Genomic DNA, 18235 nt, shown 5'->3' with positions numbered 1-18235 from the left:
CATGAGTGAACCACCACTGAAAAGGCCCTGTCACAGGTCTGTACCAACCGGGCAGCTCCTGATGGTGGCACCACCACCAAGACCATGCTTTGTTGATGGTAGGAGCAGCCCCAAATTGGACCGCTTACCTGGAGGGGTAGTGGGCTTTCTGTCATGAAATGCTGAAAAGTAATCTATCTTGTTTTTGTTGTTTCCCTAGGATCTTGCTGTAACCCACCCTGAATTCTTTATCACACTGGACACATCACGTTAAGAGTCACTAACCATGGCAGACAATTTTAAAGGCTCTTTAAGGTAAGTATTGGTACCCCCTCCCCTCTTCATGTACCTTACATTGAACATTGTACCTCGGGGAATCTCACACGGAGGCCAGGTTGGCCCTGCTGATGGCCCAGGCCCAGACTGGGTGGCCAGGGGTCTGCCTGCCTGTCTGCGCATGCTCTGGGTGCTGGGCGAGGTGCACAGGCTCCTCTGGGAGGAGGAATCCAGCCACTGGGATGGGCCATTGCAGCAGCCCTCTGGGACCCTCTCTTCAGTCAGCCGTGTGAGAGGAACTGGGGAAGAAAGACTGTGAGAACAGGCAGAAGTTGCAGGAAGAGGAAAAAGGGAGGGAGGGAGGGAGGGAGGGAGGGAGGCAGATGGACTGGCAGAGGAGGAAGAGGAGGCAGAGCAGAGCAAACCTGCCCCCAATGGCTGTGGAGGAAGTTGCTGGTGGAGTGCAAAGGAAGGGCTTTTTGAGTTTCTGGTGCATGGTTTGTCCCGGCTTTGGGGGCTCCCAGACAGCCCCTGGCCAAGGGCGCATGGGAGCCTAGCTTCCAGGATTCAGGTACTGGCTCATCATCCATTACAAGCCCCATCCCCGGGTAGAACATGTCTATGGGGAGGACGGGGTGAAGAGCCTGACTGGTGGCGGCTGGAGCTCCGATGGCAGCAGGGCCTGAGGCAGGGTGCTAATGGTGGCAGGGACAGTGGTGGCCCCTTCTGGCCGGGGAAGCCCAGGCACCTGCCCAGCCAGGCCACAGCCTCTGCTTCCAATATTCTCCAGGGAGGAGGCGAGGGCAAGGGCTGCTTTCCATCTTAGCCCAGCCCTATGCCAGGGTGGGTGGCAAAAGGGGCGGAGCAAGAGATGGGACCCTTACTTTTGAACCGTCAGCAAAAGTTGGTGGTTTACATGCATTCAGCCATTAACCACCCCTGCACCCCCCATCCAGGCAAGCAAGAGGTTGGGACACAGAGACTGGCCAGTGAGGGGGTGTGCCTACAAGGAAGGGGGTGGCCTGAGCAGGGGGCGTAGCTTGGGTAGAGTTCAGAAAGCCAAGCAGAGAGCCCTGCAGGGCCCCCTTTGCCACTATAGGGTGGGATGTTAGCATGGAGTGTGGAGGACAGCCGTGCAGGTATTATATTTCTTTCTTTCTTTCTTAAAAACACACACATTTATATACCACTATTTCACAAAAACTCCAAAGCACCAACCCACCAGTGATGCTTCTGCAGGTGATCTCAGTGACTGAGCTGGGGAGAAGGGTTCAGGAGGTCCCGGAGAGGCTTTGCCACCGGATCCAAGGATGGTGAACCTTGCAGTTTTCCTCCAGAATGCGGATTCCTTGTCAGATTAGTAATACAATGGCCAGTTGGTAACCCTGTTCAAAGATGCCCTTGGAGTGCAATCCCATGTTGAGTCAGAAGTCAGTGCTACTGTGTTCGGTGGGGCTCACACCCTGGCAAGTATTTTTTAGGACTGCATCTTCAGTGTATATGTTTTTGTACTTTCCAGTTTTATTAACTGAATGCAGCCGGCCCCTTTGACTAAAAGTGAAACTGCTGTCTCCTTTGGAATGTCTTTTCCTGCTTTCTGCCTTGTATCAACCAACATTTACAAGCGACACACCCAGAGCATTTTTGGTGTGATTTGTGGAAGCATCTTTCTCCTTGGCTGTGAGACACATCTGTGATCCCATTCCAAAGGGCTGCAAGGATGGACCCCCCCCCCCAGCCCAAGTTTTATTTAGCTCTGTTTTATGGCATTCTTGCATTTCAAGACTGCCAGTGTGTAGCAAACCTTCTGGATTAGGAAGACTTCGTTGTTGTTTTTAAGAAAGAAGCCTTCTTCCTTTTTAAAATAGAGCATGGCAAAGCATTTAAGAGGCAGCTAATACAGCCAAAGCAAACCGTCATTTGATGGAACATGAAATATACCAATATATTTTTAAAAATCACAACACACTGAATCAAAATGAAGATCCCTGCCAAATTTCCTATGCGCATGAAGCCGAAAGTTGATAACAGCTTTGCAACTTGAGTCTACCAGACTGCACACCCAGGGCTTGCTAGAAAGTAGCTCCATTGTCCAATTGGGTTTCCATTCCCATCCACCAACAGGCCCTGATTATAATATTCTCTTTGGAAAAATGATTGGGATAAACTTGGCACAGAATAATCACCCCAATCCTGAGGACCTTTAGCTCTGGAGAAAGAACTCTTAATCCGTTAAGTAATTTGCTTTGAAGATTAAGGGCTCTGCTCACTCCCAAATGGTTGCCCCCCTCATGTGGGATTTTTTGCAGAATGTATTCATGGAAATGCACATCTCCACATGCAGATTAGGAACTGCTGAGCCTTTTCCTCTCTTTGAACTGCAAGCTGTGGAACGATTTTCCTCCTACCAGTGTTGAGCTTTCTATGAATGAATGGGGTGTGTGTGTGTGAGAGAGAGAACGCAGGAGGGCACAGAGAAGTTAAAAGCAACTGCTCATTGGTGCAGGGGGTGGAGTTGCTTAATCCCCGAATTTGCAGAACACCACCTTCAGTTCATAGAATCATAGCATTGGAAGGGACCATGGGGGTCAGCCCTGCAATGCAGGAATCTTTTGCCCAATGTGGGGCTCAAACCAGCAACCCTGAGATTAAGAGTCTCCTGCTCTCCCAACTGGGCTATCCTTCTATGCACTGGAACACTTCACAGAGGACAAAAGGGACACATGTAGTTGGTTCAACATCTACGGCCATTCTGGGACCAGGGCAGCCTGACCACAGTAGTAGTTCATGCATTGGTCACATCAAGATTGGATTGTTGCAATGAGCTCCATGGGTGGCTTTGATCCAGAAGCTGCAGTTAGTGCAGAATGCTGCAGCACGATTGCTGACAGGAGTGAAGCCTTGCCAGGATATAATACTGCTGCTCAGAACTCTGCACTGATTTGTTGCCTGACCTAGTTCAAGATGTTACTATTGGTATGAAAAGCCCTTAACAGTTTAGGACCAGTTTACCAGTGAGATTGTCTGACGCCATGTATGCCCAATTGACCGCTTCAGTCTGCAGAACTGACCCTGTACCATGTGCCAAAGAGGACCCATTCTGCATTTGGAATAAATCAGTCTCTTAGTACAGCAGTGCCTACACTTTGGAACTCCCTGCCTAGTGATCTTAGCCAGGCACCTTCACTATACTTTTTCCGGTGCCTAAAACCATTTTTGTTTAGACAAGTCTATTCAAATGCTTAGACTGTTGATGTGTGTTTTTATCCATTTTTCGTTTGTTGTTAACTTTAAACTTTTTGAATGGTTTAAATTATGGTTGTTAACTTTTATAGATAATTCTGTTGTTTTATCTTTCTTGTAAATTGCTTCTATTTTTTTGATTTTTTTTACAATCAAGCAATTGTAGGAGTGAAATAAATAAATAAATAAATAAATAAATAAATAAATAAATAAATAAATGCTATAACATCCCTACATGCTCATGCCAAGTCTCACTTCCCATCAGGGGTGAACCTGTAGCCCAAGTAGGATGTTGGCTCCCCACAAATGATTTAAGGCATGTCTAACTGTGCCCTGCTTCCGGGCCATTGCTCAGGGTTAAAATGCCCAGCAGGGAGTGTGTGTGAGCCAAATATGTGACAGGGAAACGGAGGCATTGTGGAGCCCACTGTAGTCTATTCAGTGTGCGTATTTACCTATCTATATCTAACAATACTAAGCTTAATCTCTTCCAGGAAAATGTCTCAAATTTCCCCTTCAGCTACTCTCTGTGGGTTGTATCCAACCTTCTCCATCTGCTAGCACAAGCCGGGAAGCCCTGGCTGTTCAAAGTGGCAACATAGTGCTGTAAATGCAAGCTGTGAATGTGCCCTGAAGCTGTGGCAATGCCTCTTGCCCACGTGGAGGATGGAGTATGCATGTGCAGAAATCTCTGGCTTTTGAGCATCTGTACAAAGCTAAGACCCACTGCTGCCTCTGCCGCGCCCACCAGCAGCATGCAGGGGCTGCAGAAACTCCCCCCCCCCCCAGTTCGCAGCGCAGCTCAGCTGAACTTCTCAGCAGAGGGAGGGCTGCAATGCGGAACAAACAGAATCTGTCAGCAGGAGAAGGCTATTTTATTCTGATAGGCCTTTGGGAACGGACTGGCTTTTCTTAAGCAAATGCTTAAATAGCGCTGTGCTGCATTTTAACACATTTGGGGTTTTTTATATTTTATTTCCATTTGAGTTTAATTGCTTTTTGATGATTGTCTGTCATAATATATTTTTTAGCTTTTTGGATTTTAAAGATGCCTGTTTTAATTTGTATAAGCCGCCTTGAATCCCAGTCTGGGGAAAAGGTGGATATAAATAAGTACAATAACAACAATAACAATGGAATGAAGGGCAGCATCTGGAAGAGAGAGGGAAAAGCAAAATCATATAGTTTGTGTTGGTTTCTCCCCCCCCCACTAAATAAATATTTCTTTATTTATACAGTATATTCTCTCTTAGACATTCACACCCATTTGAGATGGTTCCAGGAGGATCTGATTTGTGGTGGTGTAATTTACCTGGGAGGAATTGGGGGGGGGGGTGGCAGTGGTTAATTTCTAAATAGGAAAGTTTCATAGTTCAACCTTTCACAGCTGTTGTTTCCTCTCTGACCTAGAACCCCCCTCGTGTGGTCTGTGGCTGCTTAGGGGTGCCGTTGTGGGGGGTTGGGGAGCTGAGTGGAAGCAAAAGAAACCATAACCGTTGCTTGTGGTTTTCCTTGACTCCTGGAACTCAGCAGAAACTATTTTGTCCTGCAGGCTTCTGAGCTCCATTGTGGTCCTTGGATTTCAGCTTGTCATTCCACAGCCCTCCATCGAACACAGAAAGGTGAGTGACCCACACAGCACTTCAGGGCAATCTATTATACTTTATCTCCTGATAATTGTGAGGCTGTTGCTGCAAAACAGCTGCCCCGTGTCATGGTAGGTTCCTTCATATATTGTTACATACCACCCCAATGTCCAAGTGGGGAGAGATTTCAGGGGTTCCAGGCACACTTACCCTTTTGGGATGAAGGTCAGGGGAGTCTGGGGTGTCTTTAGGATATGTGGTTTTATTTACACATATGCACGATGTGAACATAAGATGGATGGGTTTACAGCATTAGCACCCCGACAGATATTTCTTCTCCATTAGTCACACCTTTGGATCCAGCACAGAACAAGCAGGTCTCGCCATCTCCAGTGTCTAGCCGGCTTCCGCTTCCACTCTCGCGCCTACATTCTAGCTGTTGTTCTTCTACCTAGGAGGCAGGTGAGGGGCATGGAGGAAAGGTCCACCCGCTAGCCTAAAGGACAGCCTCCCTTAGTTGCAGCTCTTGCAGGCTAGCTTATTCTTTTGGGATGAGGATGAAGACACTTAAGCGACCTGCTAAGGTCCTTGTCTTACAAAGAAACTTGACTCCTTCAGCGATGGAATCCTCTATTTAGATTCTAATCCTCCCAAAGGACCCAAAGAATGGGAAGGGACTCGGAGCATCATCCAGACTGACCCCCACAACCCACAACAGTATTTGTAGAGCTTTTTCTTATAGGGCTGCTAATTTAGCAGAGCAAAAAAGCACAAAAGTTCCTAATCACGGGTTTCCAGGCACCAAAGGCAGACCCAAAAGTGTGCTTTCTGAGCATGGCAGTAGGTGGCCCAGTAAGCTTTGCATATCACAGATGGGGAACTGGGGGCAGAGGAGGAGCATTTGACCTACCACAAGCCTATGACAAAGGGGAGGTTGCACCCAGCTGTCCCAGAATGCTATATTCACGCTGGCTTTCAAATGAAGTGGTTCTCACTTCTCAACTTGCAAAGCTGTCCCAGCAGAAATTCCATTTCAGTTTGATCTCAGGGCTCAACCCTGCAATAACACCCTGATCTGGTTGTTAATCCCCCTAGATGAATGTATGCTTTTCATCCTTAAGAATTCACCCATTGTGGGTAAGTGAGTGGCATTTTTGTCCCGAAGGCACGGTGAGGTCCACAACATCTTTAATCTCTGCTGAAGGAGGGATCCCCCTCTCCCTACAGCCTAGTAATAACCATATGCTGACTTCTGAGAAATGTAGTATTTCCTTTGGGTAGCAACGCCCGCCCCGCCCCCAAACACACATTGGGATTGACATTTCCATTGTTCCTAAAGAATGTGGTTGTCATGCTAAGGTACTCGGGTTCTCTGCACAGGTTAAACAGGGTTACTAGCAACTTTTAACAGCTTATATTTTCAAAACGTGTATGGTCCTGACCTGCTTCCTTTTGTGTTGAGCTGGTTAGTCAGGACCCCTCAGAGCATGTTGCTCTTGAAATGATGGCATTGTCTGGACTGAGATGGGCAGGCCTCTCTGCTCAGTACTGGGTCTGTTATTTATCCTGCCCTTCCACTATGCCAGCACTGGTGAGAATAGCATAATTAAGACATTTAAGAAAAAAGGGGGGAAAGTGCCCAGACGAAGAGCAACTCTGCCCCCCCCCCGTCCTGCCAGTTCATTCTAAGCTCCAGAGTGGTGTGATAAAACTGTAAATGGTTTCTTTGGGTATGTTGGAGTAGTAAACAAAATAAATTGCAAGTTCGGAGACTCCTTCTGAATTCTCTTAAGATGCCTGGCATTAGGGGACCTTTTTTCAGGCGCTCATGAGCGCTGCTGCCAACCATCTTGAAGCAGCCCATTTTGCTGGGAACAAGGGAGATTCTGAGAGTCTGGAGAGCCTCTCTGGGGATTCATGTTATAGAAGCTGGTTCTAAGCGTTCAGGCAGGAGGCACACGCTTGCTAAACTTTGTGGGACCCCAATCAGCTGCTGGGCAAGAAAGCTGTGGCTTCTCCTCCCCAAGGGCAAGGCAGACCCCTTTTTGCATGAAGTGCAAGTTCCTTCTGAGTGACTGCTCAGTGCTGTTGCCTTCTGGCGGAGGAATCTGACCGTTTCGGTTTGTCTCTGTTTCTCATTCTACCAGTTCTCGGCACTTCAGAATCAGTTTGCAAGATTATTGCATATTTCTCTTAAAACATGTCTTTTTGTGTGTAATTTGGGACGATGGATCGAGTTTTGCAAGCAATTTCCCACAATATAGTGCATTTCATGTGTTCTTTTCACATATGCATTTTATGTGCACTTTCCCCTAATGCATGCATTTTAAGTTAAGTATTTTAATTTATTTACTTGATTGGGGGGGGCAGTTGCCCCCCTGCCACCCATGGCTAAGTACTCACAGCAGCTAAAAAAAGAGAGAAACCTAAATAGCTTTTAAAATGATCCACTTTCCCCTAAAATACCTATGATGTATACATTCTTTCTTTAAAATACATATTTCTGCTTTCTTTTCAATGCATTTTCTCCTAAAACATGCTGTTTTGTATGCATTTCCCCAGAAAATCTGCACTTTTCAATGCATTTCATAAAATACATATTTCTGTATGCATCCCCCCCAGCCCTGAAAAAATACAGTTTCCATCCCATACTCCCAACTGAAGCAAATTCTGTCAGCTCACTTAAAAATGTGTCCTAATGAATTTTGCCTCCATCCCTAAGAAGCAGAAGGAATCAACTTTTGGTTAGCTCGCGCTCTTCCAACCAGTGCTAGATCAAGGTTAGGTTCCCTAGGCTTAAGTTGCTCAGTGCTGGCATTCCTCCCCAGTAATTCTATCCACCGGCTACAGGGAGAGCTTTGTACATAAATCAATCTACAGAATGAATATCTTCTGCCTCAACAGTGGGATTCCTTGCAATCATAGCACTGAAACAATTTTAAACTGACAAACCGATCTGTGCAAACATTTTTTTAAAGGTGTATTTTAAAGCTGAACGATGACCAACCTTGACCCACGGAGCCTTCAGTGCTGCTTTGGCAGAATGAATTTGAGTTAAACCAGCCTCACTTTCTCACACATGTGCTTTCCCTTAAGCCTAAAGCAAGGCATGTATGTAAGTTCTGAAGGATCAGAGAGTTCAGTTTTTGGTGAAGGAAATGCTAGGATCCCTCTGCGTGCACCTTACACATCTGGTTTTGCTCTGGAAGGTAAGCACAGGAAATATAATCAGGCTTCGAGGCTTGGATCGTTGAGGGAATTTTCCATTAAGATATTTGTAAATAGTTCGATATTTCTTTATGGCAAAGTTCATTGGAAAATGAAGTGACAACAAGAAAAGCTGCGGCGTATTGGACAGGAATCAACTGACTTGCCAGTTCTGTTTCCCCAGACACCTATAACGCAGCTATGAGCCTTCTTTACGGAGAATTTAATTGTGGGTGTGTTTTAATTTTATTTACATTTTAAAACCATTTCTGTCCTGTCTTTTCAGTTTTATGAACACCCAAAGCAGCATTAGTAAATATTGGAATTAATTAGTAGTGATAGTATCTCTGCATTATGTGTAATTACTATGAACAGCCAAAAGAGATCAGCAGGTAAAGGGAACCCTGAAGAGCAGGAGAGTCCGCAGAGCCCTCCCTTCTCTAAAGCCGCTCTGAGGGAACGAAATGGAAGTCTGGTTAGGAACTCTGATATTCTGCGTCTCTTAGCAGCACCTTTTAAATAATTCTACTTATTCTAGTTAAAAACCATTTTAAAACTGCTTAATATTTAGACGTGCCTAAGCGGCATGCAGGAATACAACATAAAAAAAAGATAAAAGGGGATAATTAAAAACAGAAATTCAGTAGCAGAAGAGCACAGCATTATGGGTCAGGGGGAAGCAACTGATAGGCAGCACTTCACATATGGTAGAGAAAAGGGTATTCCTGAGTGCAGGTGCAATGACAGAAAAGAAACTCATAGCTCTTGTTGTTCTTACTATAAAACTCCAATCCAAAATTGTGCAAGTAACCAGAAATGAATGGATCACAGAATAAGAGAGGTGCAGGGCTGGAAAGGACCCCACGGGTCACCTAGCCCAAGCTTCTCGAAATGCAGGCATGACAGCTGAGAGAGAGGAGGCGCACCACTGCCATCATTTACATAAATGGAAAAGAAAAAAGACCCAATCAAAGTTCACAAGCAACCAAAGGCCTTCCTGAACAAGAAAGTCTTCACACTACTACATTTTGTTGCTGGCAGGTCACATCCTTATCTCCCCATCCTGGAGGGATGACATCACCAGGCGTCATTGGCCCGACTCTCGGGACTTTAGAGCAGAGTGTGGAGCTGCATGAAAGGCCTTTTGCAAAGAGCCCCACTTGTCAGTGTGGCTCATGGGCAGACGAGTCCCAACTACTAATCAAGATGTATTATTTCCTCCCAGCTTTAAGGGCTGAACTTCTGGAGAGCCTGGGGAAGGAGCGGGAACCTGAAGGATGGCAACCAGCAGTAATGCATTTTAATAAAATCTCTGCAAAATGCAAGATTGGGAAGAGTAGTCCATGAAGGGGAATGGGGCTCTGCCCCACTGACCTCAATCTGCCCTCACCCAGCCATCACCTGCCTGTCTTCTTATTCATCACCATCATTTAATGCCCACTCTTTACCCTAAGGTTCCAGGGTGGGGTACAGCCATTGTTTAGAACAATTTACAATCACAAATACTAAGGTGGGTCCTAAAATATATACCTCAAGTATCAAAAGCTAGGATAAAGAGGGGCGTTTTCAGCATCACCCAGAAGCTGTATGGTGAAGGTGTCAGATACACCTCTGTGCATGCAGAGTATCACAAGTGGAGGCCACCCCAGATAATGCCCTCTCCCAGGCTGCTGCCCCCTGAGGCTCTGAGGGCAGAGGAACTACCAAGAGGGCCCCCTTTGCTGACCTCAGCACCTGAGAGGGTCTGTAGGGAAGGGCAAGGGAAGCCTGCGTCATGTTGGACTTCCAACACAAATGTGAGCGCCTTGAATTGGACCCTGAAACAAACCGGCAACCAGTGTAACTGTTTTAAACTAGGGGTTATGTGGGACCTAAGCAGAACCCCTGCCAGTAATCCAGCCCTTGCATTCTGGACCACTTGAAATTTCTGAGTCGTCTTAAACCAGTCCAGGGGGTGAACTGCCTGCCAGCTCCCCCCCTCCTGCGTCTCAGTGCTGCCCTTGTCAAGCTCAGCAGTGAGAAGCACGTCGGCAAAACTAGCATTAATTGGCTCCCCCTGTCTATTGGGAAATGATTTATAATGAGTTTTTTTTTTTTAATGTTTCAAGTGGTGACTCCCAAGAAACCTGAGGCCTTTCTGTTAGGTATAATTAGACCAGAGCTTCTGAAGGAACTGTTTAATCTGTTTATGTGTGCTACAACAGCAGCAACAAGAGTACAGTGGTACCTCGCAAGACGAATGCCTCGCAAGACAAAAAACTCGCTAGACAAAAGGGTTTTTTGTTTTTTGAGCTGCTTCGCAAGACGATTTTCCCTATGGGCTTGCTTCGCAAGATGGAAACGTCTTGCGAGTTTGTTTCCTTTTTCTTAACACCGTTAATACAGTTGCGACTTGACTTCGAGGAGCAACTCATAGAACGCGGTGTGGTAGCCTTTTTTGAGGTTTTTAAAGACTTTGGTGATTTTTGAAGCTTTTCCAAAACTTTCCCGACACTGTGCTTCGCAAGACGAAAAAAATCGCAAGACAACAAAACTCGCGGAACGAATTAATTTCGTCTTGCGAGGCACCACTGTACACACAAAGATGGAAAGAAGAAGTCGCAATGAAAGAAGATTGACTTATGAAGATGATGGAATATGCTGAGATGGCTAGACTAACTGAGAATGAGAGTACAAAATGAGAAATAAAATTGATGAATGGAAATACTTTGTGGATTTTTTGAAAAAAGATCATGGTTATGTTAAAGCGTATGCAGGATTTGAAGTATAGCAACATAATAATTTGCAGTTTAATAATTTAGAATAACGTATATAATTGATAAAATATAACTAACATAGCATCTTTATATGGGAATAAAAGAACACAATGGAAGGGTTGGTGGGAAGTCAACTTATTCTAAAAGAATTGGTAAAATTTGAAAATTTAATTAAAAATATTATAAAAAGAAAATAATTGGCTCTGCCTGCCATGGGTTCTTGGTGCCACCTCCTGTTGGTCTCCCTGGCTTATGCCCTGCCAATCCCAATGGACACCATCCACTGCTGGAGAAAGAACCGCCAGAATTAGAACTTCCACTAGCAAATAGGAACAGCTGGAATGCAGGAAACTGCACCTAGTCTACCGTATTTTTCGCCCCATAAGACGCACCTAGTTTTTAGAGGAGGAAAGGGGGAATGCCCCGTTTTTTGAGGATCAGCTCACAGTTGTGCAGCTTCCTTTCCAAAGGGGAAAAGCCCCTTTTTTGAGGATCTGCTCAAAGTTGTTGAGCTCACTTTGCAAAGGGAAAAAAATCCTGTTTTTATGGGGTTCAACTCACAGTTCTGCAGCTTCTTTAGGAAAGGAAAAGGAGCCGTTTCTACAGTTTTCAGACAGATAATCTAATCAGCCAGTCACATGTCGCTGGGGAAACGAACAGCCTCCTTGCAGGAAAATTCAACCATGGAGGCCTGGGCAAGGGGGTGGGGCCAGAAAGGGAGCCAGCGATCAACCACACATTCGCTCCATAAGACGCACAGACATTTCCCCTTACTTTTTAGGAGGAAAAAAGTGCGTCTTATGGAGCGAAAAAGACGGTAATTACATGAGATGCAAGACTCGGTCTCTTGGATACCAACCCACAGTGCCTATATTGTTTATTGGTATGGGAGGCTAGGTTTGAGGAAGCTCTGGAGGCAAGAGGGCATGCATGAAATGGGTTCAGGATGGTTTGCCCTATCAAGTGTTTCAGTAATGCTTAGGTCCCTTCAGATGCCACCAGGGGTGCTTCCCAGACCTTGCTGACCACCACAGTAGGTCTGTTACCACCAAGATACTTGTTTCCAGGATTTTTAATGTAGAAAGAGTAGGAATGTAGATCAGTTAAGGTAGGAAGAAGCATTAGGAACCCTGGAAGCTGCCTTAGACTGAGTCAGACCAGTGGTGCCTCTAGCTCAGTATTGTCCACACTGACTGGCAGCCGCTCTCCAGGGTTTCAGGCAAGGGCCTCTCTCAGCCCCATCTGGTCATGCTGGGGATTATATCTGAGACCACCTGCATGCAAAGCAAGTGCTCTACCACTGAGCTGAGGACCTTCCTTTTCCGTTTTTTAAACCGTTTGTATACTGTAGACTGTGTGAAAACGAGTGCCTGTGGAAATCTGGTATTATATATCCTCACATATTCTCTAGATCACAATCCAAATGACGACACCCTCAGTAGAGTTAGTGGTGTCCAAACACTGAACTGCTAATGTGCATCAAAACCTTTGGGTGAACATATTCATGTGCTAGTCCCTGTGCCTTGCTGAAGTCTTGCACCATATTAGAAAATTAGAATTTCTGAACCCTTGGTATATATCCAGTTTCTTGTAGAACCAGTTAGTTTTGGAATAATTGTGGCTTCTAATTCCAATGATATTTCCTCCTCAGGGGTGTTCTTGCATAGTGAAGTTTCAACAACAGTAGACCAAGTCCCAAGACATAGCTCCCGTTTCCTCTATGTCTAGATGGAAGTGCTGTTACAATTTAAAACAGCAGTTTAAATAGCTTATGAACTGCTGTGCTTAGTGGAAATATTTGAATGGATTCCAGAGCCAAGGTGTGTGTTTGGAGAAATAGATGCATGTCTCAAGAAATTATTGCTCTATTCTTCCCTGTTTAGCAAACATCTTAAATCAATCTACAACAGGCATAATTCTGAAATGTACAAAGGAAGGCCATGAATGCTACTTCTGGGTGATAATCAACATAATCTTTTGTCATTCAGAGATTTTTCATCTAATGGTAGTAACGCACAGTTTTGGCAAATGAGGCAAGGTTGAGTTAATGGTGGCCTTTTCCAAAATCCAAAAAGGAATGCAAATTTCATAGGTCTGCTTAACATTTAACCTCCATTTCCTTACTCCACCCCAACAAGAGCACGCAAAACCTCAGATGTCTGGAAAATATAAGAACAGTTAAGGGAAGCAGCTGTTGAGCAATGGCTACTCTAGATCCAGATTACTTATGGCCCCAATCCAAGTCTGGAGCTGTGTGTGTGTGTGTGTGTGAGAGAGAGAGAGAGAGAGAGAGAGAGAGAGAGAGAGAGAGAGAGAGAGAAAGACTATATCCTCTTTATTCATCAGTTTATTTCAGTCAATAGACTAGAAATAAAAACCATAAAGTACACAAGAATCTCAGAACAAAACATATTGTAAAATGCATTGCAAAGACCACAATAGGAACTAATAGAAAAGAAAAGAAGAGCCTGCTGCAGGATCAGGCCAATTGCCCGTCTAGTCCAGCATCGCCCTGTTCTCACAGGGGCCAACCGAATGCCCCAGCTGGGCACAAGACCTTCCCCCTCCTGGGTCTCCAGCCACGGATTCAGAAGCAGTCCTGCCTCTGACCATGGAGTCAGGGCACAGTTATCATGACTAGGAGCCATGGAGAGCCTTATTGTCCTCCCTGAATTTGTCTAGGTAAAGGACTCCTGACAGTTAAGTCCAGTTGCGGATGACTCTGGGGTTGCACGCTCATCTCGCTTTACAGGCTGGCGTTTGTCTGCAGACAGTTTTTCTGGCTCATGTGGCCAGCATGACTGGCGAAACCAGAGCAGCGCATGGAAACGCCGTTTACCTTCCCGCTGGAGTGGGACCTATTTATCTCCTTGCACTTGACATGCTTTTGAACCTGCTAGGCTGGCAGGAGCAGGGATGAGCAACGGGAGCTCACCCTGTCATGGGGATTCGAACTGCCGACCTTCCGATCAGCAAGCCCAAGAGGCTCAGTGGTTTAGACCACAGCGCCACCCGTGTCCCTGAGAATTTGTCTAACCCTCCTTTAGCCACCCTAAGTGAGCATTGCTGCTTGTTGGGGAAGTGAGTTCCATCATTTCAGTAAGCGCCGTGTGAATAAGTCCTTTCTTTGATCTATCCTGAATCTTCTAGTGTTATGAGAAAGGAGGAAAACTAGTCTTGCTTGACATTCACCTGCTCCATGTCATGCATCATTTTATGGACTTATGGTGCACTCAGCCCTTACTTGCCTTTTTTCTAAGCTGAAAAGTCCAAAGTGCTGCAACCTTTCCCCACTTGGGGCATCACTCCATCCCCTCAATTTTCCAGCACTCTCCAGCCTGTAGCCAGAGAAGACAAACAGCAGAATCTATTGTTATGGTTGGACAAGGGGTTATCATTGTTGCTGCAGGAAGGGTCCGGTCAGCAGACTCTAGCATTAGGACAGGCTTTATTTAGCATTGAGTTATGGTAATTTGCAGTGCTCAGTGATAACTTATGTACCCATCCCGAACTCCTGCTGGCAAATCCTGCTGCGGCATTCCACCACATCAACTTCAAATGTTAGTATTTTCATCCATGCTCTTAAGAGTCTATATGGGTTCCTCCCAGCCTGCACCCAATTCTTAAACTAGTAGTTCAACTTGCCTGAGTGTTTAATTTTGGTTCATCTGTGCCTCTCCAATGAGGGAAGGAAAAATTGTTATTTCCCATTTGGGTTTGACAAAAAGCAAAGAAACACATAGATGACTTCGCAGCTCCATCTAAAACACTCAGGTTGTGAAGCAGACATTGTTGCCTTTTAGTCACTGGGCAGGATCCTCTACTTATAACACTACTGTGGAGAACCAAATAATCTAGATAGCTTATATGTCTCAAATCAGAGAGCAAGAATAAAGGAGGTGGATCAGGAAGTGAGCCACACCTTAGCAACCAAGTTATTGCAGATTTCCAATCATTCACACTCTCTTCAGTAAAATAGATTGGAGTGCATTTTTAATTTACCAAGTGTGTGGTCTTTTTTCTAGGCTGGGGGAAGAGGAACACAAGGGCACAATCTAAAGGTCTAACAGCCTATATTTCCATGCTTTAGTTTGGTACATATTTTGTTATTTAAAATCTCTGCTGGGGTTCTCTCACCAAAGAGAGAATGTGCCCAGACTTGGATATTGGCATTCATTAATTGTCATTTAATACTTATTTTGTTCCTTGCCAACCTACAAGATGTTCAGGGAGCCAGTGTGTTGCTGTGGTCAGAGTACTGGACTGGGATATGGAAGACCAGAGTTGAAATCCCCACTCTGCCATGAAGCTTACTGGGTGACCTTGGGCCAGTCACTGTTTCTCAGTGTAACCTCAGGGTGGTTGTGTGGATTATATAAGGAGGCGGAGAACCACGTATGACATCTGGAGTTCCTTAGAGGAAAAGGTGACATATAAGATAGATGATAGATAGATATAGATAGATAGATAGATGATAGATAGATAGATAGATAGATAGATAGATAGATAAATAAATTAGTAGCTATAGCCGAAGTATTAAATAAAAGGGGGGGGGGTTTCCTGTAACTGAACCAGGAACCTGGTGAAAACGCTGCCCTTCAACCAGGCCTTTGGCTGCCTATCATCTTAAATCCTTCTAAATGTGTTTGTGGGAAGGAGGTTATTGGTTTGGTTTGTTCTTGTTCTTGTTTTTATTATGCATGTGATGTTTTTATATAGTATTTTTTTGCTGTGAACCGCAGATGAAAGGTGGTATGCAAATAGTATAATAGTAATAGTGGGCAATATGTTAATCACTTTGAGAGTATTAGATAATATCATTGCCATAGCCCCTCAAAGGGGAACATGATATGCACAACATTCTGGCCAGCAGACGATAAGATTGAAGCTTTATATAGATACAAGCATTTGGGGACGATTTTAAGACTGTTGGTAATTTAATCTCTCAGCTTTGTATGCAATGACTTCTTAAATGCACCGTCAGTTACTCAGCTGTACAAGTTAAAGGAATTTGCAAGCTCCACTGCCAAAGCTGGAAGAGACTCAGAAGTCAAGAGAATTAGTAACTTTGGAGGCAAGGATGCCAAAATATGAAAAGCAGAAGACAACCATTTGACCTCCGATCGGCAGTGACTTGAAAAAGTCCCATCTTAATCGCAACATAAGACATGCAAACACATACTAAGGTTCCTCACTGTAGAGCCACCAATTCACACAACTTGACACCTCCCAAGGAAATCTCACAAGGGATTGCCAATCATGCATGAACTGGCCCTATGAGACAGACAGATTTGCCAAGAATCTAGCTTGTGGTCTACCAATAATAATAATAGTAATAATAATAATAATAATAATAATAATAATAATAATTTATTATTTATACCCCGCCCATCTGGCTGGGCCTCCCCAGCCACTCTGGGCGGCTTCCATAAAAACCAAAAATACAGTAAAATATCACACGATAAAAACTTCCCTGAACAGGGCTGCCTTAAGATGTCTTCTGAATGTCAGGTAGTTGTTTATCGCTTTGACATCTGCTAGAAGGGCGTTCCACAGGGCGGGTGCCACTACCGAGAAGGCCCTCTGCCTGGTTCCCTGTAGCTTTGCTTCTCGCAATGAGGGAACTGCCAGAAGGCCCTCGGCGCTGGACCTCAGCGTCCGGGCAGAATGATGGGGGTGTAGACGCTCCTTCAGGTATACTGGACCGAGGCCGTTTAGGGCTTTAAAGGTCAGCACCAACACTTTGAATTGTGCTCGGAAACATACTGGGAGCCAATGTAGGTCTTTCAAGACCGGTGTTATATGGTCTCGGCGGCTGCCCCCAGTCACCAGTCTAGCTGCCACATTCTGGATTAGTTGTAGTTTCCGAGTCACCTTCAAAGGTAGCCCCACGTAGAGTGCATTGCAGTAGTCCAAGCGGGAGATAACCAGAGCATGCACCACTCTGGCGAGACAGTCCGCAGGCAGATAGGGTCTCAGCCTACGTACCAGGTGGAGCTGGTAAACAGCTGCCCTGGACACAGATTTGACCTGTGCCTCCATGGACAGCTGTGAGTCCAAAATGACTCCCAGGCTGCGCACCTGTTCCTTCAGGGGCACAGTTACCCCATTCAGGACCAGGGAATCCTCCACACCTGCCCGCCTCCTGTCCCCCAAAAACAGTACTTCTGTCTTGTCAGGATTCAACCTCAGTCTGTTAGCCGCCATCCATCCTCCAACCGCCTCCAGGCACTCACGCAGGACCTTCACCGCCTTCACTGGTTCTGATTTAAAAGAGAGGTAGAGCTGGGTATCATCCGCATACTGATGAACACCCAGCCCAAACCTCCTGATGATCTCTCCCAGCGGCTGCATATAAATGTTGAAAAGCATGAGGGAGAGGACAGAACCCTGAGGCACCCCACAAGTGAGAGCCCAGGGGTCTGAACACTCATCCCCCCTACCACTTTCTGAACACGGCCCAGGAGGAAGGAGCGGAACCACTGTATGACAGTGCCCCCAGCTCCCAGCCCCTCAAGACGGTCCAGAAGGATGCTATGGTCGATGGTATCAAACGCCGCTGAGAGATCCAGCAGAACCAGGAAACAGCTCTCACCTTTGTCCCTAGCCCGCCGGAGATCATCAACCAGTGCGACCAAGGCAGTTTGAGTCCCATGATGAGGCCTGAATCCCGACTGGAAGGGATCCAAATGGTCTGCTTCTTCCAGGCGTGCCAGGAGTTGTTCAGCAACCACTCGTTCAATCACCAAGACCCCTAGATCTTTTTCACATATACTACTGCCAATCCAGGAGTCCCCCATCTTAAATTTATGCATCTAGTTCTTCCTGCCTAAGTGTAGAATCTTACATTTGTCCCTATTGAAATTCATTTTGTGAGTTTTGGCCCAGTTCTCCAATCTATTAAGATCATATTGAATTCCAATTCTGTCTTCTGTGACATTAGCTACCCCTCCCAGCTTGGTTCTGTGCTTTAGCTTTTCTGACTTTGTCTCTACACGTGCTGGCTATTTGTTTGAATTCCTCTTTGGTGGTTTCCCCCTTTTTCCATTTTTTGTACACATCCTTTTTTAATCTTAACTCAGTTAAAAGTTCTTTAGATAGCCACCCTGGCTTCTTTAGGCACCTTCCACGTTTCCGTCTCATTGGTATTGCCTGACGTTGTGATTTTACTATCTCCCTCTTAACAAA

The 18235-nt window shown here is 45.5% G+C and overlaps 1 protein-coding gene across 2 annotated transcripts in view; it reads left to right on the top strand.

The window, feature by feature from the left end:
- The window catches only part of THSD4 (thrombospondin type 1 domain containing 4), a 429219-nt gene that overhangs the window by 24928 nt on the left and 386056 nt on the right, over nt 1-18235 (top strand). For both annotated transcript variants that reach the window (XR_014002103.1, XM_081170529.1), the window contains exons 2-3: nt 200-294; nt 5051-5120. Coding sequence is in view for 1 of the 2 variants with exons in the window: in XM_081170529.1 (XP_081026655.1) it covers nt 266-294; nt 5051-5120 (99 nt within the window). In the remaining variant the exon portion in view is untranslated. The remainder of the gene's footprint in view (nt 1-199; nt 295-5050; nt 5121-18235) is intronic.

Source organism: Podarcis bocagei (genome assembly GCF_964188305.1).
Source record: "Podarcis bocagei genome assembly, chromosome: 14".
Taxonomy (NCBI): Eukaryota; Metazoa; Chordata; class Lepidosauria; order Squamata; family Lacertidae; genus Podarcis; species Podarcis bocagei.
Note: the sequence above shows the minus strand (reverse complement) of the source record. Positions and strands in the feature narration are given on the sequence as shown.